This window comes from Tyto alba, unplaced genomic scaffold, assembly GCF_018691265.1.
Source record: "Tyto alba isolate M040663 unplaced genomic scaffold, T.alba_DEE_v4.0 Super-Scaffold_8, whole genome shotgun sequence".
NCBI lineage: Eukaryota > Metazoa > Chordata > Aves > Strigiformes > Tytonidae > Tyto > Tyto alba.
In genome coordinates, this window is record NW_024881329.1 from 631200 (window position 1) to 655824 (window position 24625).

Here is a 24625-nt window from a genome sequence, read left to right on the forward strand (position 1 = left end):
GGGATTTTCATGGGTTTGAATAAAGCTGAGGGTAATGTCCTCTCTGTGCATCGTCATCCCCAAAAAACTGTCAGTCATGCAGAATGGGCAATTGTGTACGTTCATACTTCATAAAGGAGGTAATGTTCCTCTGCCTCAGTTATTTTACAACTGTGCAACTGTGTCTGGGCTGTGGTAGTGAACCAAAAGTTTTGCTGACGTTGGCCTCAAGAGCTTCCTTGAATGGTAGCTCTCAATTACAGTTTGTCTTTTCCTTTACTTAGAAACTTTGCTCCTTAAAAACAAGTTTTATTCATGAACCTCGCTCTCGCTGGCCTTCCTCAGTGCAGGAGACTGATTTCAGAAGTTCAGCTTTCCTTCCCCTTCTCCCTCCCTCACAAAGAATTTTTTTTTTCATAACCTCTGAAGCAAAAACATTACATTTCCAAACCCTGCTACAGGGTTTTATGGGAAGCTTAGCTTTCCAAAGGAGCTTGCAAGAAATCAGAAAGAGGGTTTTATTAACACCTAATTAAAAATATCCTGTTAATTTTTTGTATTTATAAAAATGCAGAGGGCAAGTAACATGGTCATTTGGCTCTGCTATCAGAAAGAGAGAATTTGGGGCAGTGAGCAAGAAGAAAGGGGTATTCAGAAGGTCAATACTGGGACAGTCCCTGGTCTCTATTTAGTTCTCAGTTCATAGCTTGTGGTGGATAACAGGATGTTCCTATTAAATATTGGTGAACATTAAGCAGTTGCAGAATACATTTTTGAACATATTACAAGGACCCAGCTTTCCACAGCAGGCAGCATGTCCAAGTCCCCAGTGTTCAGAGCATTAGGAAACTGGGCAAATGCATGCAGAAAGGCATCCCCATTTTTCAGGGTTCAGGAAAACAAGTATAGACTCAAAATATGAACGGAAAGTCAATAAATTAGGGTTGTACCAACCTGATGGGGGAAACATATTAAATCAGAAATTCATTTTCAAGAGAAATCCTAGATCTTTCTCTGGCAACCATCTTGTGACTGAAGAGTCCGTTAGCCCAGATAGTCACTCGTGTAAGCAGCAGTATCAGCCTCTCTCCTTCAGGTAACCAGGAGTCAACCCCTTTCCAGACATCGTATATCACATTCCATCTGATAATTCAGAAGCCAGCAGAGATTGCACAGCACAAATAGTTGTTTCCTGAGGAAAACTCTGCAGTCAACGGGCTGCAGTCAACATTATCAGTTGAAGTTCATGTCTAGTCCCAAGGCATAGCCATATGAAGAAGACACAGTTCATGTGACGTCCTTCAGGTGGCACAAGTATGGATGGCTGCTCTATCGTCTTCTCCAAACTCCTAACCTAATTTCATTGCTGACAGCTGTGGCCACCTTCTGTGTGCCCAGGCCCTGCTGCCAGCAGGATACCGCATAACTGACCAAACAAGCCAAACCAAGAAAAAAAAAAAAGAGTAAGGCCATCAAAGAACATGTATGTCTCTGCCATGATGTCTAAGCATGTCACTACTTCCATGGTCAAGAGAATCAGAGAGAGATGACCCAAAAGGACCAGTGTTGACAACAGGGAGCCACAAAACTAGTGCAGTCACCCACAAACTATACAGGCTCCAGAGAGTCTCCTGAAATAGGAGGATTAAGAGTAGAACCATAAATAAGTTTGCAAACAGCACTGTCAGTCTGTCCTGTGTACCTACTGTCTCACCACAAGATGTTACGAAGACACATGCAGTCCATTAATAGATTCTCTCTGCAAAACTCCACTTCAGAAAACTTTTTGCTTCCAAAGAAACTGAAATTTTTATATCAAATCATCTTACCCACAAGATACAACAAAACTTTGCAACAGATATATGAACAACTAGGCAAAAGCAGCAGGATTTTGCAAAATGTCTGCTATATAGTATTGGTCTGCTATCATGAATCACTAAATTACTGGCTTATGACCTGTGGAGCTTCCATTTCTTTACACAGCAGAGAGGAATATGGGCTAGGACATGCTTTAGCAGAACAACTCAGTAGTATGGCACTTAGACACTAGCTACAAAATGCTGCTGAAAAATACACCAAAAGTAGAACTACCCCTGCTAGTCCTGCAAATACCACTTACTTGTGCTTTAAACCATTTTTCTGTCTTGAGTAAACAAATGGAAGAGGAAAAAATGAGGAGGTAAGAGAGGAGGGGGGGGTTGTTTGTTCGTTTTTTTGTTTTCCTCTTTAATGTATCACCTGAAAACCACATACAGAGCTTAGCTTTAAAGATGCAACAGCCTTGAGGTATTGCCCAACCTGAGGAGCACCAGATGGTCAGAGCAGCTCTGACAAGACAGAGATTGGAGGGAGAAAGCATCAGTGTGAAGTGACTTCTTTGGGGCAAGGATGAGTGAGACTGGCCAACCCTGTCCTTCTAGCCCTGCCAGCTACACCTAATGGATACTGGATAAAAAGGCAAAAAGCCTAGAGAATGGCTTAGCAGTTATTATGGGGTGCAATAGGCCTGGCAGACTGGGAACCATATACAGACTGTAGCCTCACAAAGAAGCTGATGCAGGATATGATCTTGTGAGCTAGAATTCTGGAGTTTAGCATTAAGTTTCATTTCCAGCCCAGATATCACTTTAAGCAGGTTCTAGACCCATTTTTTTTTTTCTAAAAAAACAAAACAAAACAAAACAAAACAAAACAAAACAACATCTGTATTTTAACCGAAATCATTGATCTGTTCTGTGTATCTATACTTTCTGGAAAAAAAGGATGGCAGAATCCAAGAGCTATATCAGATATTAGGTGTGACTATGAATAAATTAAAGCAGGTTCATATTATTTGACCATAATGGAAATAAGGTCCAGACCTATCGGGGAGCTATAGTAAAGAACAAGTTCTGGCTTCGGTAATGCAGTTCTTTAAAGGGGTTGTTCTTCCATACCAGTTCTTCTGCCTTCTTGGGGAGATAAACACACTACCAAAAGCAAAGCTGAACTGGAAAATGGGTGATTATTCTATGCTTCCCAGTCTCAGCATAGAAGCTGTTTCAAAGTGAAGAATAAACTTGCTGTATTTCCTAAGGCAGCTGAGGAAAACCTTCACGGTTTGCTGTCAAGGTACACTAATCCCTCTGCATTCAGCCCAACACTGCACATGCAGCAACATCTTTGGCAGCTGGGACTTACACACAGTGCCCTTTATGCACAGCAACACAAGGCAGTCTTTACTGCTCGATCTCAAGCCTGGAATTCTGTTGTGGGTACATAAGGCAGAATCTATCAGCCTAATTAGACATTTAATAAGGCATCGCTCTTTACCCTCAGTGAAATCAGGGCCTTCCCACCGCCTTCAACTTTCCCTAAAAAATCACAAGCTCTATGCATCCTGTAATCATCTAGATGGCTCTTCCCTGCCAACTCCCCTGCCATGTTGTCTACAGATCTGAACCTAGTAGCCTTTTCTTGGGAATAAGCATTTATTAGCTGCCTGGCAGCCAGCAAGTAGTTATTTTTTCCAGGGTAACTGGGATGTGAAGAAGGCTGTATTGATGAACTGGGGTCTGGCTCCCTGAGAGAGAACAGTCACTCTCTGCTCATGGCAGGGCAGACTGATATGACCTTTCATGTTGGCAGACTTCTGCTGGAGAAGCAGCTTTCTGACAGGATGGTACAATGCACTTCTGAAAGCAGAACTACGAAGTTCCTCTTCATATGAAAAACCACTGACTAGAAAAGCCAGGGTCTCCTTAAAAGAAAAAGGGGCTTCCCATCAACATTCAGAAGTTTCAAGGAAAGTTTCCCCTATCATCAGATGTTCTCTTCCATTCAGGTATCAGGAATGGGGAAGGACAACAAATCATAGGAAGGGGAAGCAAGAGTCATTTGCTTTCTGTATGTAGACATGTGTGCAAGCATCTACTCTGATCACTCCATTCATGTTCTCAGTAATCCTGAACATGGAAACTCCTTGTTTATCCCAGTGCATCACTAAAGAAGTTTCTCTGTTCCTCTCCACCTCCCCTCAGAGGCATCTTGGAGTTCTTCAAAGAAGTAAATGGGTTTGACATTTAAGTGACTGGCCTTCAGCTACAGACTCAGAGCCCTGAATCATCTGAGCCAGACCTGCCCTCAGTCTTGGAGCACAGGCTGCTTCTTTGTCAACACTTCACTAACGCAGTATCTGCACATTGGGGCCTCCTTTCTCCTCCTGGTAAAACTATACCCTCCTATAAACCCGATCCAGGTCTTAAAAACCTGGAGATTTCAACAAAGATGACATTGCCAAATCAGCCTTCATCTTGCAAGACCTATCATCTGCACTACTACCACCATGTTTGCTTCTGTCAGAAGACTGAGAAGGAATGTCAGAAAGTCACAGCAAATCAGACAACATTACGTGGATACAATCTGCATTTGCAACTGAGGAGCAATAGTCTCCAGACTATAGCTTGGATACTTTTCCTTCTGGATGGTCTGAACAAGAATGACAATTTTTGTCTCCTAATAATACCAAAAAACTTTCTTTCCCAGCTCAGATAGAAAGCTGGATGCAAGTTCATTCTTCCTCTAAATAAAGGGGGAGGAGGAATACGAAAAGGAATACGAAAGGCTGAATTTCAGAAGGACCCTTTATTTAATTGCAATGCACTTTTAAAACACTCTTAAGTCACATAGCAAACTTTTGGGGTAGATTTCACTAATTTACTGATAGGTATGAAAAAGAGAATTAGAAAGACAATGAACTCTCAGAGGGAGACAGGAGCTTAGTGAAATGTTTCACATGCAAATCTAGAATGCATTGAGGAATCTGTCATCCCAGTCCTTCCCTAACCTCTTCCATTTTCAACAGGAGTTTGCCTTTTTGTAATGCTTCCTCTGTAAACTGCTAGCAAAGTGTCACAACTAAGTGAAAAGGCAGACAAAGAGTTTATGAGATTGTCTAAGAGGAAGGTGCAGGAAAAAAGAAGTCAGAAGAATAGACAGGCACACTTATAACACATGATATCCCAATTTTTTTGAGTTTGTCTCATCCCATCCTTCTGTCATGAAAAGTATTAGCCCCATTCACCACGTTCAGAGCTTGCAATCCTGCCTCTTACATCTGCTGTTCTGCAGTTTCTCACAAAGGCCAAAGTCATCAGGATGGAACCCATACAGGAGCAAAAAGCCCCTTTCAAGCCCAAAGCCCCTTGTTGCCAAGGCAAAGCCCAATCCAGATGTGTTGGTGATTTCTCACTTGTCTGTATGAAAAAATGCATACAGCCAAAATTTCCATCTCTTGACTTCCATTCAGCCTTGATGAATAACACAGTCTTTCCAACACTTCCAACAGAGATAGCAAGCCCCTTTCGTATACATCCATGACAGTAGCCAGATGTTTTTTACAAAGTTCAGTTCTAGACAGAACTGAAATGAGAGTGGAAAGGCCATTTCCAGTGACATATTTTAATGTGTTTTACAGTCATCAGGAAGCAGGTCAATTATGACAGCTCCTGAAGTAATAATAACCGAGGCAGATTTATTACATTGCTCTTTGGAGTCCAGAGAGACTTTCTATCATATTTAAGGAAGGGACGTTATCAAAGCTGTAATTCTATTGCACTGAGATATACATTCTTATCACAGGCGCACTGAGTGAAAGCCTCAAAAGTAAGCATAGACAAATGATCTATTTTTCTTTTCACTCTGAGTAACCAAAGTAACTCATTATCTATCCCAGAGAGTCCAGCAGAACCCACCATTGCACAAACAAAATAGCCAACTGGGTATTACAACCAAATTTTTCAAAAGCAGCCAGAGACGGTGCCCCCTTTGTGACATTTTACAGCAATCTCTAATTACAGACAGAGCAGAGCAACCACCTCTCTCAATCAACCTAACCTTGGCACCTTAAATGGCTGGTAACTGGTAAAGCCAAAGAAGTCACAGAGAATTCCATCTCTAAAGAATGAATTTGCCTTGTAGCTACAGTAGCCTCTCGTGAGGCTGAGAAAGTACTGTTTAAGGGTCAATGTCCTGTAAAATAGCGTGACACTCCCATCTGCAGAATCATAAGGGTGGTACAACAAAGCAGATGCATTCCACTCGTAGAGTTGTATCACCAGAGAAACATCAAGATTGGTCTGTCTTTCTACCTCAAATAAACCCAGCGTGGTTTTGCCCACATAACTGATAGCTCGTACTGTATCCAAATGCCTAATGGAATTTTGCCGTCTTTTAAAGAGAATTTTTCTGGCTTCCTTCCAACCTGGTCTCAAAGCTACCTTTGTAAGATGCTAGCCTCCATCATAAGAGATGCAAGAGAAAAAAAGATGCTCAATAGCAGCACATATTAAACCCCGAGCCATCTTCATAGAATCATAGAAAGAATTGTTTGGGTTGGAAGGGACCTTAAAGATCATCGAGTTCCAACCTCCCTGCCACAGCCCAGGGTGCTCCCAGCCCCGTCCAACCTGGCCTTGAACCCTTCCAGGGAGGGGGCAGCCACAGCTGCTCTGGGCACCCTGGGCCAGCGCCTCACCCCCCGCACAGGGAAGAATTTCTTCCATATATCCAATCTAAATCTATCCTCTTTCAGTTTAAAACCATTAACCCTTGACTTATACCTACACCCCCCAATCCAGAGTCCCTCCCCCCCTCTCCTGCCCCCCCTTTAAGCCCTGGGAGGCCGCTCGAAGGTCTCCCCGGAGCCTTCTCTTCTCCAGGCTGAACCCCCCCAACTCTCTCAGCCTGTCCCCATATGGGAGGTGCTTTTCCTTTGTTGCAAGTGTTGATATATTACCTAGTCCAAACTTACTTCAGCTCATACTTTTTATTCTACTCAAAACCAGATGAATGAAGTAGACAAGGACAGAATTTGTTTAATTACTCATCCTTCCCTCCCTTTCTCTAAATTAACCTCTTGCATGTTTCTGAAATGTGTGATGACATGGTGGAAGACAACCTTTCCCTTTCTGATCAAGTCATGAACACAATAAACTCCGTTTTGCTTGACGGGAATACTGCAGAGATGCAACCAATTTCTTTTTTGTCACTTGACAGAAATGCTCCATTTTTCTAATTTTTTTTTTTTTTCCAGAAGAAAAAATTCTTATGCCAGCCCTGGACATGAAGTTAAAATTACAGGCACACAAATTATTCTCCTCACTGCAGCACTGCTGGGTAAAGCAGCCTCTCTGGAAACAATAGCTGGAGCTTGAGGTATCCACAGGGAAAACAGAACATTGTGCTTGATTTAATGGCCTTCTCAAGGGATTTACTCTTGGCAAAGTGCCTGTGTGGTTTATGTCAGAAGGGATACATGATTCACATGTGGATCCAATGCTCACTGTGAGGTAACTCTTTAGTACTGATGGAGCATGAAAGAGTGAGCATCCCATGAATTAAAAAAAAAATGCACCTGAGAACTACCCTCTGTCAGGAGAAAAGCAAAGGCCTGCCAGTCTCTGGTAGGAGAGGGAGAAAGATGAAAATCCACGTATCTCTCCAATATAACCAAAAGCAGTGATGTGAAGAAATTACTATTAGGTTTTACAATCAGCTAATGAGAAGAACAGTGTCATTGCATGAAAATATGCAAACAGAAATATGAAATAAGTATATTTTTTGGGTCCTTTTTTGCTCTTTGGATCATTTTAGAAACAGACACTATTTTTTCCAGGTGTGAGATAATTAATATGAGTAATATATATGGATAAATAATGCCTCGATCAGCATGCTCTGTTGGAATCAGATCAATAGCCATGAGAAATTTTCCATGATCCAATACTTTAAAAACAAAAACAGAACCAAAAACTTTTACAGTAACAAAGGCTGCAAGGTGAAAAAATGTGTTTGTTTTTGTTCTACCATTTGAAACAAAGCATCCCATTGCCACCCACATGGCTACAGACTCTGTTCAGTAACAGAACTACACCATCATTTTGTGTCCTGGCTTTGAGTGAGTGGTGGGGTTTTTGGTAGCAGGGGAGGGGGCTACAGCAGTGGCCCCTGTGAGAAGCTTCCTGAAGCTCCCCCAGCTCCAAGTCAGCCCCAACTCTGCACCAAAACTGAGCCCATCAGCTGCACCTCTGCGATAACGTATTTAAGAAGGGACGTGGTGAGGAGCAGTGGGGCTGGTGAGGAGGAGTTGCTGCAGCTGAGTGAACACCAAGGTCAGTGGAGGAACGGAGGAAGAAAGGAGGGGGGAGGTGTGCCGGAGCAGAGACCCCCCTGTATCCTGTGGTGAGATGGCAGGGCGGCCCCCCCCTGCCACCCATGGAGATCTACGGTGGAGCAGACACTGATTTATGATCTATAGGGGGCCCCACATGGGAAATTAAGGTGGCTGTGCCTGAAGGCAGCTGGGACCCTGTGGGAAGAAGCAGCCCCCGCTGCTGTAATTCAGCGCTGGGAGGATTGCAGCATGCGGGGGTGTCCCACGCCGGAGCAGCTCGGGAAGGGCTGCAGCCGTGGGAGGGAATCCAGTCGGAGGAAGCTGGTGTCCCACACCAGGGCAACGTGGGGAAATGCTGAAGCCCATGGGAGAGACTCACATTGGAGAAAGTTTGTGGAGGACTGTCTCGGGTGAGAAGGGGACCACGATGGAGCAAGGAGAACAAGTTCCAGAGCTCCCCCCACTGAAGATGGCAGAAGCGGCAGCACTGCCTGCACCCCCCATTCCCTGCCCCTGCGCCCCTGGGGGAGGAGGTAGAGATATCGGGAGCAGAGCTGAGCCCGGGAAGAAGGGAGGGGTGGGGGGAAGGTGTTCTCAAAATGTGGCAATGCTTCTCACTGTCCTACTCTGTTAAGTGTTGGTGTTAGTGTCTGTAATAAACGTATGTTCCTTTTTTTCCTTCCCCTAACGAGTCTGCCTTTGCCCAGGCCCATAACGGATGATTTGCCCCTCCCAGTCCTATCTCGAATCCGAAGCCTGGCTTATTTGTCCCTTCTCACTGCTGGGAGGGGAGGGAGGAGTGAGCAGCTGTGTGGTGCTCAGTCACCCTCTGAGCTCAAACCACAACATTTTGGCTTTTGCAATCTGTAGTGGATGAATGAAATTCCTTCCTTCCTTATAGCAGGTGCAGTCTAGGCAACCCAGAGGGACTGCATAGCAGAACCTGGTCCACTGCTATTTACTGTGGATCTACAGATAATACATACTACGTTGTTTCTTTCAGTAGCCATTCAGGATTAGATCAGCTGTAACAGCTACCTCTTTTTTGCCATTTAGAGGAAGTGGGAGCAGCTCACTGTTGTTTATGGAGGAAATCGTTTCAAAACTTGCAGAAATAATGCAGGAACAGGGAGAAATACTGCACATAATAACTCCTTGGGACCCCCCGGTCTCCCACTGATTTGCCAGTCTGTACAGGGAGAAAAAGCCTGGCTACAAAAGGGACACAAGTGAAAGGTGTAGAAGCATAGCACTCGCATAGAACTAGTAGCTTCCTTGTTGGTACAACAAAAGAAAATTTAAAATCCCTGCCAATATAACGAATCACTGAACAACAATGGTGTTTTGAGAAGACGGTAACAACTCCTCACTCCAAAGCATGGAAACAACAGAGATCAATACAAATTAAGGGTAATACGTACCAAGCTCTCAATTTTTTTGCGCAGCATCCTTCATATAAACTGGGTCTGAAGTCAGCAAGTAGACATATAGAAACAAGAAAAGAAACCCGGCCAACCTAATTTCAGTTTGGAAAGGAAAGAGATCGATTCAGATACAATTTGAGAGGAAATGAAGGAGCCTGTTTCAGAACTGACCTGGAAGTTGCAAATCATGGGCAGACCGTGGTCCAGCTGGTCATCTGCTCTATGTGTAGTTCCTACACAGTTAAAGGTAAGCAAGGAGAGTCAAGCTTTTTGATATATGTTACTACAGATCCATAAGCAATTTTAAAAGCATCCAAAGGACAGCATTTCATTCCAGAAAGCGGAGAGAAAAAAAAAAAAAAAAAAAAAAGGAGGAAATAAATGGCTATTTTTCTTCCTGATTTTTGATACCTTTCTGTGCATTTGTATAATATCTAGCATAGTGGGATCCTAATGTGATTGGACTTTGTCCATGACACTGTAAGAGCAATAACAGGTTTACTGAAATTAGTAAACTCATGACTTCAAAGGGCTTTGCTTCAAGGCAGCGAACAATTTCTGGAGCGTGTTTTGCTTCAGATTCCAACCTTTGTTTTCTGTACAAATATTGCCTTCCTTCTATTCGCACTCTTATGTAGAGACAGGTCACTCAGACAGACAGACGCTGGTGAAGGAAAGCAGGAGTAAAGCAGTATTTGTTTGGTACCAAAGCAGTATTCCTTGCTGAGGACAATAATTGCAGCACTCTTCCAAGGACTGGTAAAATATATCAACAAACAAACTAGTAAAAACTATCAACAAACAAAACTAATCTCAAGAAGAGAAAAGGCTGGAAGGGTTTTCACTGGAATCTAGCTGGTGTCCAAACACTCACTGTGAGTTCTGTCAAGAAATTCCATCCCTTTAGCAAAAATAATATGCAGAGTTATTTGCAAATGAATTCTGACTGTTCCTTCCTGCAACTCTTCACCGATTCATTCTCATCTCCCTTTTCCTCTCCCTCTACAACTTGCATTACTTGTTTGAGAAACAGGATTTATTATCATCCTAATCGCCTCCTATTTTGGGGGAAGGGGGAAAAAGAAATGGAAATTAATATTATTTCATTTGCTTGCATATGTTGGAAGGGTGTGATCTTCCCTTTCAACTTGCAGGAATTTTATGGAGGAAAGGAAGGGTTTTCTCTGTGAACAGGGATACTGTTAGGAGACGGGACAGTCTCTTCCCTGTTCACAAAGAATTTTGGTTTCTAGGCACCTCTTCTAGCCTTTTGGATCTGTTGCCTTCTTCCTAAACAGAAAAACCCAGTTATTATTAGAGACAGCACTTATTCCTGTTTAGCACCCATCCCTCTTCTCTTTTTTTTTTTTTTTGGACATAACCTAACATGCACAGAGGCAGAGACTACAACACTGAGTGACAGAGGTTCCGGAATCAGAAGATACTGACATTATTTGTGTTTGATTGGGGGTGGGGGGGGAACACAAAACAGGACTTATATAAACCTCTGCAGATACTGATTAGCTTATTTTAAAAATAAAATGAAAGGTTGCTGTTGATACGCATTAGTGGAGAAAACCTTCCTTTACTGCAGGCAGGGAGCTGAGCTTTTATACTCATCACTTCTGCACCACGCTCCTGTATTAGAGTCACAGAAAAGATCCCTATAATAATGAAGCAATACAAACCTCTGCATTTTATAAACAACAATCTGCAGAGCCTAAGTGAATACGAGGGTGTAATTCACTTCAGGATTTCTGCAGCTGTTAATAAATCACTCAAGCTGCACTCTGGCGGCTTATGACATCCACAGATCCCCTCAAGTGAATTACAGCCATTAATTTACACAGAGGAGGCCATCTATCATCTATTATTGACCATCTGTTACTAAGAATATATACATTTTGGATAAATTAATAAGATTTTGATAGAAAACTTCTTTACTTTTATTCCTATATACATTCGTGATGTTCAGCTCTGGGTTTGTAATTGTCAGGGAAAACTGACTTGTGACAGCAGCCAGAGGTGACTACATGTTGGCTGCAACGGTATACCTCACAGCAAGTTAGTGAGGCACCCTGGCTAGTGCTTAAGGCCACGCTCCTGCACAGATGGAATGGATTTTTCCTCTCAAAGATGCCACAGGAAGATATTTACTTGCTCAGTATACAAAGGAAACGAATTCTCTGTGTGCCCATGCCAATGGAAAAGTGTCATTTCCAGTGAGAAACCTGTTACCCCTTCGCACAACATCATTTCTTCCCAATAGTAAAAATAATGGCTACAGAGCATCTGCTAGCTGTAAACAGAAGATAAAACATTACCACAAATGAAAGCTCAGGCTCATTACACCTGACGATTTACTTCAGCCCCTTCCTTGTATTTCTTTCTGTTTCTTCATGCTTCTACTTCACTCGGTGGTATTGCTGGGCTCTTAAAAATGGGCAGAACTGAGGGTAGAGATTTGGGCACAGTATTTCCAGCTTAAAATTCCAGCATAAACTATACATAAACTATAGCACAAGACACGGTGCGCTTTAAAACTTCAATGGCACCAAGGTGCATTACAGCCCAGCAGGCCTGCTAAAGAGCCAGAACATATGTAACAACTCGGCTTTGTCATTGGCACATAAACACTCCCAGATGTCCGTTTCAGAAATGCTTACACTGGGTCTGTGTAAAAGTACTACAGAATAAAAGTAAGCAAAAACCCCCCAAATGCCTGCGTGGCTGAGTAAAACCGTCAAGCGGGTGATGGACTTTTCAACTGCAGTTATATGTGTGCAGTCCTCCAAATTACCCATTGCCACAGTATTTAAGTCAGCTTTGCAAATAAAGTAAGAATGGACGTACAGGCATACAGGGACAAAACACCATTTGCTCAGCCAGAGCTGTATCTTTTTCAGCTTAAGCTGGATTTGGCTTCATATCAATGGCAAGGTTTTGTTGCAGGGGTGGTTTTGAATAGGGAGGCTTAGGGGTGAGGGCTGCATTCTGAGACTGCAGTTGTGGGCAGAAGCCTGGACCAAGGCAAAGCCCCAGAGATTGCAACGCAGCAGCAGCTTCTACACATAACTCAAGTCGAAATTTAAAGTTGTGCTTCTTAAAAGATACGGTTTTGACAAAACCACTCATCCCGTAAATATTATAATAGCTACAATTTTTCAGTGAAATCTGGATGACCAAAAACATTTGCAATATTAGGACTGTACTGTCATAGCATATATAGGATGCTGAAAATGTAAAAGCTACCGTTCCCAAAGTGGGAACATCTACAGAAGCAGTGAAAGTGAAATTTTTGTAATTGCAACAATTGAGGAATACTACTTTGAGAATTAAGGACTACTGATTCTTGCCAATGCACACTGAAATAAACTCATGCGCTTGCCTGGCATACGCTCAAAATCTTTTAGTCTTCTAGTGTCAGAAAAAAAATTCTCTGGCAGAAGTCACAAAATCACCATAGACATGTTGAGTAACATATGAGTGAATTAAATTTTTATGTCTTTAAAAATAATGCTATCATCAGCATCCTTCGATAACTAATTAGAAAACAGTAAAATTTTATTATTTGAGACCTTTCATGTTCTGGCGAAGGTTAAGCTTGATACAGTAGTATTAATTTAGTTAGTGAAACTGATGTTGAAACTATCTATTGGTCTTTCACAATACAAACTATAATAAATTTCTGAAATTACATCTAGCTGAAGCTAGTTGCCATGTATCTGCTGGTTTCCAGAAAAAACACGGGCACTCAACATTGTTCAACACGGTAAATTTATTCCTGAAGCATCTCATCATGATTTGACCACCCTACTTTCTTATTTTCAAAGACAGTATTTTCTTTTATTGAATGAAAGACGTACAATGGGAAAATGCTGTAATGTAGAAGAAATAGCAAACCCAACTGTAAACAAACGGGAAACAGTGCTTATTTTTTCTTCCACTTTTATAATTGTTGCCAGAAGAGCAGAGGAAATAAATTGTAGATGAATGTATTCTGAAAAAAAACCCAAAACATCCTTTCAGATGTTGCCAGTGCTTTGTCACCAGGTCACCTGCTGGAGTCTATGACAGGGATGTAAATAAGGGGTTCCTGTGCACACTGCTTTGACCACATTAAGGACTCACCACCCATTGTTGGAGCTGTGGAAAACTTGTTCCCATTCCCACTGAAGCCAGCATCTTCCATTCTAGCAATATCTACATTTCTGAGATGACTGTAGCCTTTCCCATAAATACACAGGGCAACCTGGTGCATCTATAAAACAATACACAAGTGTTGTTACTCGTATTATATTATCACAGTGTTGCTGCTTGCAGTGCTTTTGATAGGCCATTCTGTTTTGAAGCAAATCTTTCAGGTGTTCATGATTTAACAGTAAAAATCTGTGCTAAGATGGTTTAGCAACAGGGCATGCAAAATCTCAGCTTCAGAAGCAATTTCTTGTTATCAAATTATAGTAAAATCAATTTAGCTAGCTATTGGGTTTTTTTGGGACACATGCCGCTTTCTAGATATTGTGTCACTTGTATAATTAAAGCAAAATTAAGCTCAGTTCCACATAAAATTATATTTTACTAAAAAAAAAACCTTTAGCATCCTACTACTATTGAAAATGAGGATTTGGTATTCCTGGTGAGTGGCTGTGGAGAGGAAAGATGTTACATGGCAAACCATGACAAATCTTTCCCTCCTCCACAAAAATTTACCGCTACCTTAAGATGAATGCAAAGAATCTAAAAGGTTCTAGTAAACTTATAAAACCTGTGTTTGAGAACAGTCCGTAATCAGGATATCACACGACAAGAAGCATAAAGGGCAACACGAAATATTAAGTACGTAATAAAACTTCTGAACTTCCAGCAGAAAGACGTTTGCCTCAGAGTTTCCCGACTCCCGCGGATGTGGAGCGGCTCAGCCGCTCTCGCCTTAGCAGGGTTTTATTTCCACACGCGCGTTCAGCTCAGCCCGTTCCTGCCCATGGGCGGTACCGCGCTCCCCCCTCCCCGCCCCGCGGGCTCCACGGGCCCCGCCAGCCGCCTTTTGTTCCGAGGGGGCATCCCGGAGCTGCCCCCACGCCCGGCCACGGACACGCGTGGGGGTGTGGGGAGGGGCTGTGCGTGCGCCGCCCCCCCGCTCCGCGTCCCGGCAAAGGAGGCGCCGTCCCGGCCCCTCCAGGCCGCGGGGGCCATTTTTAAATGTCTCTAGCCGGGCGCTGGCAGCGGGGCAAGCGGGCGGCGGGCCCCGGGAGCCGGCTGAGGCGCGGAGCTGCCAACCGCCGCCGCCGCCGCCGCTCCCTCAGGCGCGGCGGGCCCGCGCGCGGGGTGACGGCGGCCGCGCGCCCCCGCGGCGGGGAGCCCCTCGCGTTTAAAGGGCAGCACCGGGAGGAGGAGGGATCCCTCCGCCGCGTGAGCCGGCCGGAACTTCTTCCCGCACGCACCGCCGGACGGTCGAGCCGCGGGGTGGCCCGGGCCTTGTTTCCTCTCAGAGAAATCCTTCCGCCGCGGCGGCGCGGCGATGGGCGCTGCGGGGCGCGCTGTCCCTCCTCCGCGGGCGAGGCGCGGGGGCCGGCGGGCCGGAGGGCTGGCCGCGCGCTCGGCGGCCTGAGCGGAGCGGCGGGCGGGCGGGCAGAGAGCGCCGCAGGTTAGGGGGGGGGGGGGGGGGGGGGGGGCGGGAGGGAGTCGGCCGCGGTGCCTCGCTAGCGGCGTATCCTTCCGCGGCGGCGGGCGTGAATCGGTACGTGTCCGCGGTGTCCCTCCGCCGCCGGGAGCGCAGGGGCGGGCAGCGTCTCCCCGGACGGGGCGAGGAGGTCGCGGACTCCGCTGGGAGGAAGAAGAAGAAACTTCGGAGCGCGGTGGCCGGCGCGGCGGTTCGGCAGGCCGGCGGAGAGAGGGCTCCCCGCAGAGAAGGAGGAAAAGGAGGAGGAGGAAGTGGCGGCGACGGCGGCCGGTCCCCGCCGCCGCCCCCGCGGGGTCTCTGGGGGGGAGCCCGAGGGACTCTTTCTCGCGGGGCCCGGCGGAGGGATCTCCAGGCGGCTTCCCCCGTCGCCTCCCCCCTGCACCGCTCGTTCCTCGGCGCCGCCATCTTGAATTTTAATCCGCCATTTTTTTTCCTCCCCCCACTCGGAATTATTTTTTATCACTACCGCTCCTTTTTTTCGCCCCCCCCTTCCTTAGTTTTTCCCCCACCCCTCCCCTCGCTCCGTCTTCACTTCTCCCCTACCCCCTTGCACCTTCCTCCATTTTTTTTTTTTTTCCCCCTCTCGCTCCCTTCCCTTTGATGATTCATTTTCCCCCAGTGGCGGCTGGGGCAGCGCCGGCGGCGGCCAGGGACCCAGCGCGGCAGGTAGTGGGCAGGTGAGTGTGTGTCTTTGCGGGGGGGGGGGGGGGGGGGGGGGGTGTCGCGACTGCCGTGGGCGCTGCGAGCAGGGGGCCCCCGCGCGTGGGAGGCGCCAGGGGCCGCCTGTCAGCGCCGGGAGCTGCGAGGGGGCTGCGCCCCGGGGGAGGGGGGGGGGGGGGGCGGCGGGCCCGGTGCGGGAGTGCGCGTCCGTGTGTCCGTCCTCCCGCCCGTCCCCCCCCCCGCCGCGGGCAGGGCGAGGGCGGCGTTCGGCGGCGCTGACAAACGGCCCCCGCGGTCGCAGGGAAAGGGGGGGAGCGGGGGGGGTCCCGGGGAGCCGCGGCGGGGGCCGGGGCGGGGCCGCCCCTCGCTCCCCGCCCGGGGTTCGCTCCAGCCACGGGAGGCGGCGGGGGAAGGTGGGGAGGGAGCTGGTGGGTGTCGGGGCCGCTGTGCGGGGGGACCGGGTAGCGGTGCCGGCGGCACGGCGCGCCTTTGGGAGAGCCCCGCTCGGAGTTGTAACCCCTGGCTGCGCTGCTTGGCTTTTAGCGAGGGCTGGTTTGGGTGACCCTGCCGGGTTCCGAGCGCGCTGCAGTTAGGGCGAAACGCCTGACATCTTCGGGGGGGTTGTGATACTTTATTTTTTTTTTTTTTATTTATCCCTCACTGGGGAGTATATGTTTTTAATGAAGGGGTAGAGCACATGTTTGTCTGGCATCTGTACATGAAACTTCAAAGTCAGGTTATCTTCAACATGTTACTCTTGAAAAGTAGAGATGGAGGGTTTGGAGAGAGAGCACGTGGTGTTCTCTTGAGTTGTATCACAGGCAGTATGAGAATCTGACGTCTATATCTTGGTGAGTTGAATTCAGCACAGGGCGACACACAGGAGGTGGCAATCTGATCAGTGTTTAATAGTCTACCTATAAATATATAGTGGGAGGTTTTAATCAATGAGGTTGAAATGTATTATAGAATAAGTTCACGCAGTCATGTCCCGTGTCCATAATCTGATCACTGTATGGATGCATCTTCTGTTTTCATTTAAAACAAACTTTTGTCGAGTTCTTTAAGCCTTCTTTCTTGCAAGTAGCACTTGGGTGAAAAAATCCAGACTTACTTGATTGAAAAATGGGATTTTTTTGTTTGTTTGTTTTATTGTGCTGTTTTGTTATTAGAGCCAGATAGGTGCATACTGACATTTCTGCTTTATACCCATTTGAGTTCGCAAACTGGAAAATAAGATTTATTTAAAGCAATTAGTTAGCACACTGCATAGTAAATGAGTAAGTGGGGTGATGTATCCTTGTACAGTCGGTAACAGGACTGAACGGCGCTCTTAATACTTGTTTTGCTCTTAGGACTATCCTATTGCAGGACTACAGTTCCCAGTATTCTTTTCACTTCAAACAGTGTTGTGCTTTAATGCAACAGCCGGTTGCCCAAATTAACATAGTAAGTGTAAGGTATGATACTTCTGCGCTAAACAGTGAACAGCTAGAGCTGTGGTTTGAGAATGCAAAGCGTTTGGGAGCAGTCCCAGGTTAAAAGCTCCAGACCCCTTCCCTGACCTTGTCCCCCCACCCTCCTGTAACATCCTCTTGTACACCGTGCTTCAAGCCGGCAAAGCTCAAACTTCTTTGGTGACTTCCCTGATTTGGTCACTGCTTGGCTCTGCAGTTGTTTTGGTGGCACGGAGGGAGGATGGCATGGCAGCGGGCACAAGCGGGCGAGGGGGCAGCAGAGCTGATTCTGGCCTTGAAGTCTTCCTTGGACTGTAGTGCTGTTTGTGCCGGCCGTGGTGGGGCTGCCCTGAGCCGCTGGGTTCAGCTGAGCCGGTGCAAGTCCCAGAGCTGAGCTCGTAGAGCAGCTGACACATTTCCCTCCCCTTGCATTGCTCCTGCTGCTGCTCCTCCAGTACGTTCTCTCTTGCTCTAGCGCCCATTGGATTCTTCACTAAACCTGCTCAGCACATTAAACCAGCAGAAAATTACCTGCTCCCCCCTCCCTGTTGGGTTAATGAGGTTAAATTGAGTTATGTAGAGGTCTGCTGAGCTCCAGAATTGGTGGAAATTCTTGTGTGAATTGGCAAGGGGGGGGGGGGGGGGGGGGGTGGGAGGAGGTTCTTTCTCCCTCTCCTGGAAGCAGTGAGCTTTTGGAGTGTCTCTGAAAGTCTGCTGAACACTGGAGCTGCTGCAAGTGAGTTGGGTGGATTTTGCAGGCTTTAGGGTGCTTTGTTCAGCCGGTTATTCAGCCTCACCCGGAGAGGGGAGGAAGGCAGGACAGGGGGGAAGAGGAAAAGGGGCAGGAACTGCTGAAGCATTTCTGTATGTGCATTTTCCCTCTGCCACACATTTGTGCTGGTTTGCTATTGCTTCTGCACCTGCACTGTACTTGGATTAGTATCTATATTGACACACAAAAACCACATGGCTGCAAAAGAACTGGCACAAGAGAAAGTGAGAGTGTAGACACTGAGCTGTTGATGGGGGATTGAAGCCTGGGTTTGGGTTAGTTTTGGATCCGTGTGTGCTTTCACACCCTTGCATTCTGGAGCTGCAGTTCTACAGTAGTTTGAACTGACATGAGTCAGTTTTGACCCAGTCTTACAGTCTCTCACATGCTGCTGCTAGTCCATGTTCAATTCTGCACTGAGCTTATTCAGAGAACTAACTATCTGGAAAGAAACACTCAGAAAAAATAATATTTTTTTCTGGTGGTTTAATTTAATGAACTAGTTCATCCCAGGGCCAAAGAAAGTCAAAAGTGGGTGTAAAATGAGGTGGCTAAAAGGAGAATCTGCAGGTTGGGACTGAAGTAGCCCTTCCTAGGTAGGTTTCATCCTGTTGAGGAACTGCAGCCTCAACTCCAGAATCTTTGGCGCACTGTGGGACTGCCTGACCTTTCTTTTAAGATACAACTTTGGCTACAGAGCTTATAGGAGAGTAAACTCCAAAATACCTTATTTTTTTTTGTCACATTCTGTGGTTGCAAAGACCTCTGTTTCCGTACCTGGTTTTACTGTGTTTTAGTATCATCCACAATAATTTGTAGTGTAACATAGAACATTAGGTTCCTGTTTAAAGTGACGCTGCATTGGCTTCACACTATTTGTGATCCAGAAGCACTCCGTACCTACCTCCCTTTCCTCTCTGGCGTATTGGAACTTGTCTGAGCTATCAAAAACAGTAACTGAAATAAGATTTGAGACTGTTTTGAATAACTCCCTAAAGCTGTGCAAGTTTTCATTCAGTTTTGATTTTGCACAGTCTTTCATATTCTTAGAAGCTTGAATGCTTTTTAGGAGTGGGTGGGTTGTTTTGTTACCCAGATGGGGTGGCTGTAGTTAAATTATCTACAGACTGGTGATCCTGTAGAAAAACTGGTTGTGTAGTTTTGCTCTGCTTCCCAAATTTAATGGTCTGTTGCCTTTTTTTTAGAGCTATCAGTAGTGAAACATATATTTTCTCTTGGTACCATTGATTTGTCCAGAAAAGCTGAGGTGGTGGTCATTGGGTCTTTTGTTTTGTTTTTGTGTCCTATATTTGCTTTAGGCTGCTGTCTTGCTGAGGAAGACTTCTTTGCATCTACAGCTAATTTAAACAAAAACATACAAAACAAAACTAAAAAAACAACACACCTAAAACTGGTTTATATGTTTGGATTCTTAATAAAATTAAGAAACTGTATTTTTGAAGGCCATCCTTTGACTGTCTGTGTACTGGAGGCCATGGGAAAGGGGAGGATGACCCTGCCTGTTAGAAAACCTTCTGACCCTATTGTCTTTGCCTGTGTCCTGGAGAGGGATGAACAAAATCCACTGCCTCTGTTTAGAAGCTATCCCTGTCCTTTAAGTAAAAAATATTTATATGCAAAAACTGTATAACAGAAGACTAAAATAAATCATACTTAAATTTATGATTACTGATGTATATGTTTGTATGGTTAAGAGTTTTATTGATTTGGTTTTGTGCACCTTCTTTTTTCTCCCCCTCACAACAGCACTTTTCTGAACTGATAGATTTCGCAGATGAGAGCCCAAAATCTGGGAGGCTCAGACAGCTTTTGAGATCCATTTTAACAGCCATAGAATTTCTTCACTCAAAGTCATAGGGATTTGCTACACTTCCCAATATAAAAGGACTGAGGCCTTTCATATGTGATATAAATCTGAATGGTACTGTTTAATCAGTCTGGTAAACACTTCTGGATAAATCTGGCTTTGTGAGTATCTTATGCGATACAGCATTAATCGTGTCTGTGTTTCAGCTGTTGATTGGTGGTTCCGAATGTTACTGAAATGCAAATAATGCTCAAAGTGTAGTAGTAGGCTTAATAAATGTAGAACCAGGTGAATGAAACTTGAGGTTTCATTTTTGAGAGTGCTGTTGCAATGAAATGCTGAATTCCTCGAAGGGAGGTGCTGAATTCAATTGAGCTGTTTTGACATTTGAGGAAATGTGCCTGTAAAACTACTGTGAGAGAATTATAAAAGGCAGTATAATTATAAAGAGTAGTGATATAATGAATAAAGGGTTAAAACAGCAATGTGGACATTTACATTGAAATAAAAAAAGGTCTGTTGGAAACTGTAATTGTGCTGGTAAAGTTAATGGTATAGATAAACCTGAAGTCATAAGTGATGCATGCATGGTGTTACATTATTTTATGGTGGAGCCCTTTAGCAGGAATCTGTAAGCATGTGGAGGTGTAAGTATGTTCCAGTTTTTTCTGGACTAGGAAGATCACTTTCATCTCTTCCTTTTCTCCTTCTTCCTGAAGAACTTGTCAGCATGAGTCTGATGTAGGAAGTACTGAGAGCAGATCACATCTGAAGATCACATGGTGGTGATGGGTGGGGGCATCTCTTGCTGTTTTTTAGGTTATCTGGTGGCATTACAAGCAGTGATACTCCCTGGAAAAGGAATCCTGTCAGTTGGTTCTGGCTTTTGATAGCAGTGTTTGCGTATTGGGAGAAGGACCAGAGGCTGAAGAAGCACACTTGCAGTCTTCACGTTTGTCATTTCGCTGGTATTAGAAAATGAAAGGCAGCAGTAGGTGGAGACAAAGGTTTTCTTGCTCATTAGGCTGCTAGGCTCAAATAAATAATGATTTTTCTCAAGAACGTTTGCTAGGCTTCACTAAATGACTTCTGATTTTGCTTGGGGAAGACTTCTGTTGTCATATATATCAATATATTTTGCAGCAAAAGCAAGTATTCTTCCTTAGGCTTAGTATGGTTTGAGTATTCTGTGGCCGTGTTCCTTCTTACCTTTACACTTTCTTAGTCATTACTGTATTCGCTAGGCAGAAGTATGTTAGCACAGATAGTACTGACTTTCTCCAAACTGGACTTAGGAAAGATCAGTTTTCTTTGTTGTTCAGAGTATGCCTTTTCTGGCTGAAAGTGTAGCTACTGTACCTGTTAGTTTTCGGAAACACTACCATATTGAATGTTTTTTCTCCCAATTGTTGCATACCAGCATTCAGCTAAAATTGGACTTCGTGGTAAACTTCATTTACCTGTACTGCTCTTGAACTGTAGCACACCAGAGTATAGTTCAGTTCTGGATTACAAAGAGACCAAGATAGAATTTAGTGGAGGACTTTAATGTAGTTTTTGTTTTAATGCATTTTATTACCACTTGTACAGAAATGAAGAACAGAGTTTAATTAGAGCATCTAGAGCTGTAAAATGGTTGAGAAGCAGAAAGAGGGAAGTTTAAAGAGTGAGTTTGTCATTAAGTGTTCATCTGATAGTGCAGATCTTCACAGGGTAGCTGCTTTCTGAAAGAAGTTCGGTGGGATGCCTAACAAGAAAGTTTTGGGGTTTTGTTGTGGTTGGTTTTTTTACTTTTTAAATGTATGTTATCAGGTAAGCTCCATGAAGAGAGTTAAAAAAAAAAAGGCCTAATGTCCTCTAGTACAGGTTTAGCTGCAAGATTTCCAAGGGTTTTTTTGGAGGTACTATGTAAAAATGTCTGGTTCTACTTACAGCTAAATGCAATTAATAGGGTTTTTCCTCACAAATTTTAAGTGTCTGTTTTGGTTTTTTTCTGAAGGCTGTATCTGGTAACTTCCTAAAGAATGTTGTCAGTATGCAGAGTGACTTTTGTATTCTGGTCGTCAAACTGCTCAGTTCCAACTCTGTTAAAGAGCTATGTTAAAGCTTGCTGGTCCAGTAAGAGAGACATGTAGACCTTTTTAATCTTGAAGTCAAAGCCAATCCCTCCTATCACTGGCAGCAAGAAAATGCCTTGTCTACTGAGCTTATCTCATTTTTTTTACTTATATTGAAACAGTAGTTCAGCCAGCTTTTCCTCAGTATGATTCTGTTACAGTTTGTCAATAATCTTACTATCCTTCTGTGACAATTTGTAAAAGGTTCTAAAACCTGTAGATTTCTGGATGATAGTTCTAGTAAGAAGTCTGAGCCAATACATCTGTTAAGACACTTATCTCTACTCTTTTTCTCTACAACCTCAATCTTCTGAATCTTTGTAAGTAATTTAGTTACTAAGCTGGCCACAAATACTGCTGTAGCTTTAAGTAGCTGAATCACATAGGTGTCTAACACAAATCCCGTATTTTGCTACTCTGAACTGATTAAAAACAGTACTTTTACAAAAGACAGTATTTCAAAACGTGTTTGTTGTGACTTTCTTCCACCGGATTTAAATGCCTGTTACATGATGCCTGGTATATGCTGTGGGCAGAGCATTAACACTCTTTTTTAAATTACAGTAAAAAGAAAAAGCACTATTTATTTCTTTATAAGGAATCAGCAGGGAGGAGGATAATTTAAAACCAAGTAAATAAATTACTGCTGCATAAATGCAATTGTAAAATGATTGTGTAAATCAGTGTTGAATTCTTCCCTGCAAGTTACACAGAGTGAGACACAACTGTGTACAAAAACTACATTCGTAGCTTTCTTATAATTATTTATGTAAAAGGCATTGAGATTGCAGACAAAAACTAGCATGTGTTTTGCTATCCATTTAGGTACTGTAAAATTTCAGCTCTACTTGTGACCCCACTCACTACTGGTCCATTGAGTCAAATGCGTTTTGACTATTTTTTTGTTACATGGAACATAGAAATAGCAGCCTGGGTCCTCTAGAACAACATTCAGGGGTTTTTGAACTCTGATTTTTAAATAAAGATTTAACATCTTTCCCCTGCCTCCATTCAAAAAATGTTGTCAGTTTTCTGGCTGGGTGAGTTTTTTTCCTGTTTTTTTTTAACTGTGCTCATCTTCAGTTCTTGGAGGATGTTTGTATAATATTCTTTGCTGTATAGTTCCAAATCAGTTACAGTTTTTATTTATTAGGAAATAAAGTCTTAATTGGGTGTGTATTTGAGAATACTCCACTTCTGGAGTCACATATCTGTGTGTGTATTTATACATGTGTATGTATGCCTGTATGAATACATAGGTGTATATATGTGTGCATAATCCAGCTCTTAAAATTGCATAGTCCTTAGCAATTTATCAGCTTTAGAATTCTGTCTTTTCTTCGGCTGTGGTTGTAAGTTGTAGGACAGAACTTCACCTGTGGATATCTGTACTTGCAAAAGTTCCCTGTACTAGTGCTAATGAACTAGTTTTCTTCCTTCCTAATGCAAATGCAGATCACCATATTCCCCACCCCACCACCCCTTTTTTTTTTTTCTTCCCCTTTTTGTTAAAATTTGAGTCTTGGAAACAGTTTCCCAGTAAGTTCTAATCATGCTTATGTTTTGCTTCCGGTAGGAATTGGAACTGAAATTATTCATCCACTTCTCCGAGCCTTCTGAAAAGTGACTAAATGCAACTGAGTCAGATTGTCTGTGGGAATGAAGTGGCTGGGAGAATCCAAGAACATGGTGGTGAATGGCAGGAGAAGTGGAAGCAAGTCGTCTAATGACCACACACAGAATCAGAACAAATTGCAGCATGCAGGAAAGGAGAATCCGAAGACAGGCAAAAATGGAGTTGAGAGAAGATCAAGCAGATGTATGTACATGTTTATGTGGCTTAGTGCTGTATGTGATTCATCTAGCAATTTGCAAGTCAGGCTTCTGTCTTGTCTTAATTCATGAAGGAGGTCTGCAGTCAGCATGTAGCTATCAGAAGTATTAATGATGTTTGTATTTGTTGGATGTGTTAACTCACTTCAGGAATATAGATCTCTTCAGTTTAAAAGCCAAGTGAGAATAACTAGATGTAAGTTAAGTTTGAACTGGTATATGTATAAAATACACGATTGGTACTAAGTAAGAACTAGTGTGATCGGAAGTGGATAATATATAACTTGAATTACTAGCCCAACTTTTAGTGAATGCACATGTAGAAGGATGTCACATATATCAATAGTCATTATGTAACAGTTTGAAGGAACATCAACTTTTATTTTTGCTATTGGTCTGGGATGAAGGACTAAATATAAATTCAGACTAAGTCCTTCATTCAAGTTTTGGGGAAATCAGGTTTTAAATTTTCAGAACTTCATCATGTTTATGGGTCAGAAATTTTAGAGGCAGGCATGACTGAACTGTGTAGTCTGGAAAGATGCTTGTAGTTGGGGAGAAGAAAGAAGAAAAACAAAATTGGTTAAAGACACCCTCAAAATATGTTCTAAAATACTTTCTCCATTGGCTGCTACATAAATGAACGAAAGCAAGAGTGAAAAAATAACTGTGCTCCTGCTTCTTCAGATATTTTATCTTCCTTGATTGATCTATATTTTTTGT

At 43.9% G+C, this 24625-nt stretch overlaps 1 protein-coding gene across 1 annotated transcript in view; it reads left to right on the forward strand.

Moving 5' to 3' along the window:
• The first annotated feature begins 15250 nt into the window (after positions 1-15250).
• Positions 15251-24625, forward strand: part of KMT5B (lysine methyltransferase 5B) — a 31207-nt gene continuing 21832 nt past the window's right edge. The window contains exons 1-2 of the mRNA XM_042784933.1: positions 15251-15912; positions 23646-23888. Coding sequence (XP_042640867.1) covers positions 23729-23888 — 160 coding nt within the window. The 5' untranslated portion in view covers positions 15251-15912; positions 23646-23728. The remainder of the gene's footprint in view (positions 15913-23645; positions 23889-24625) is intronic.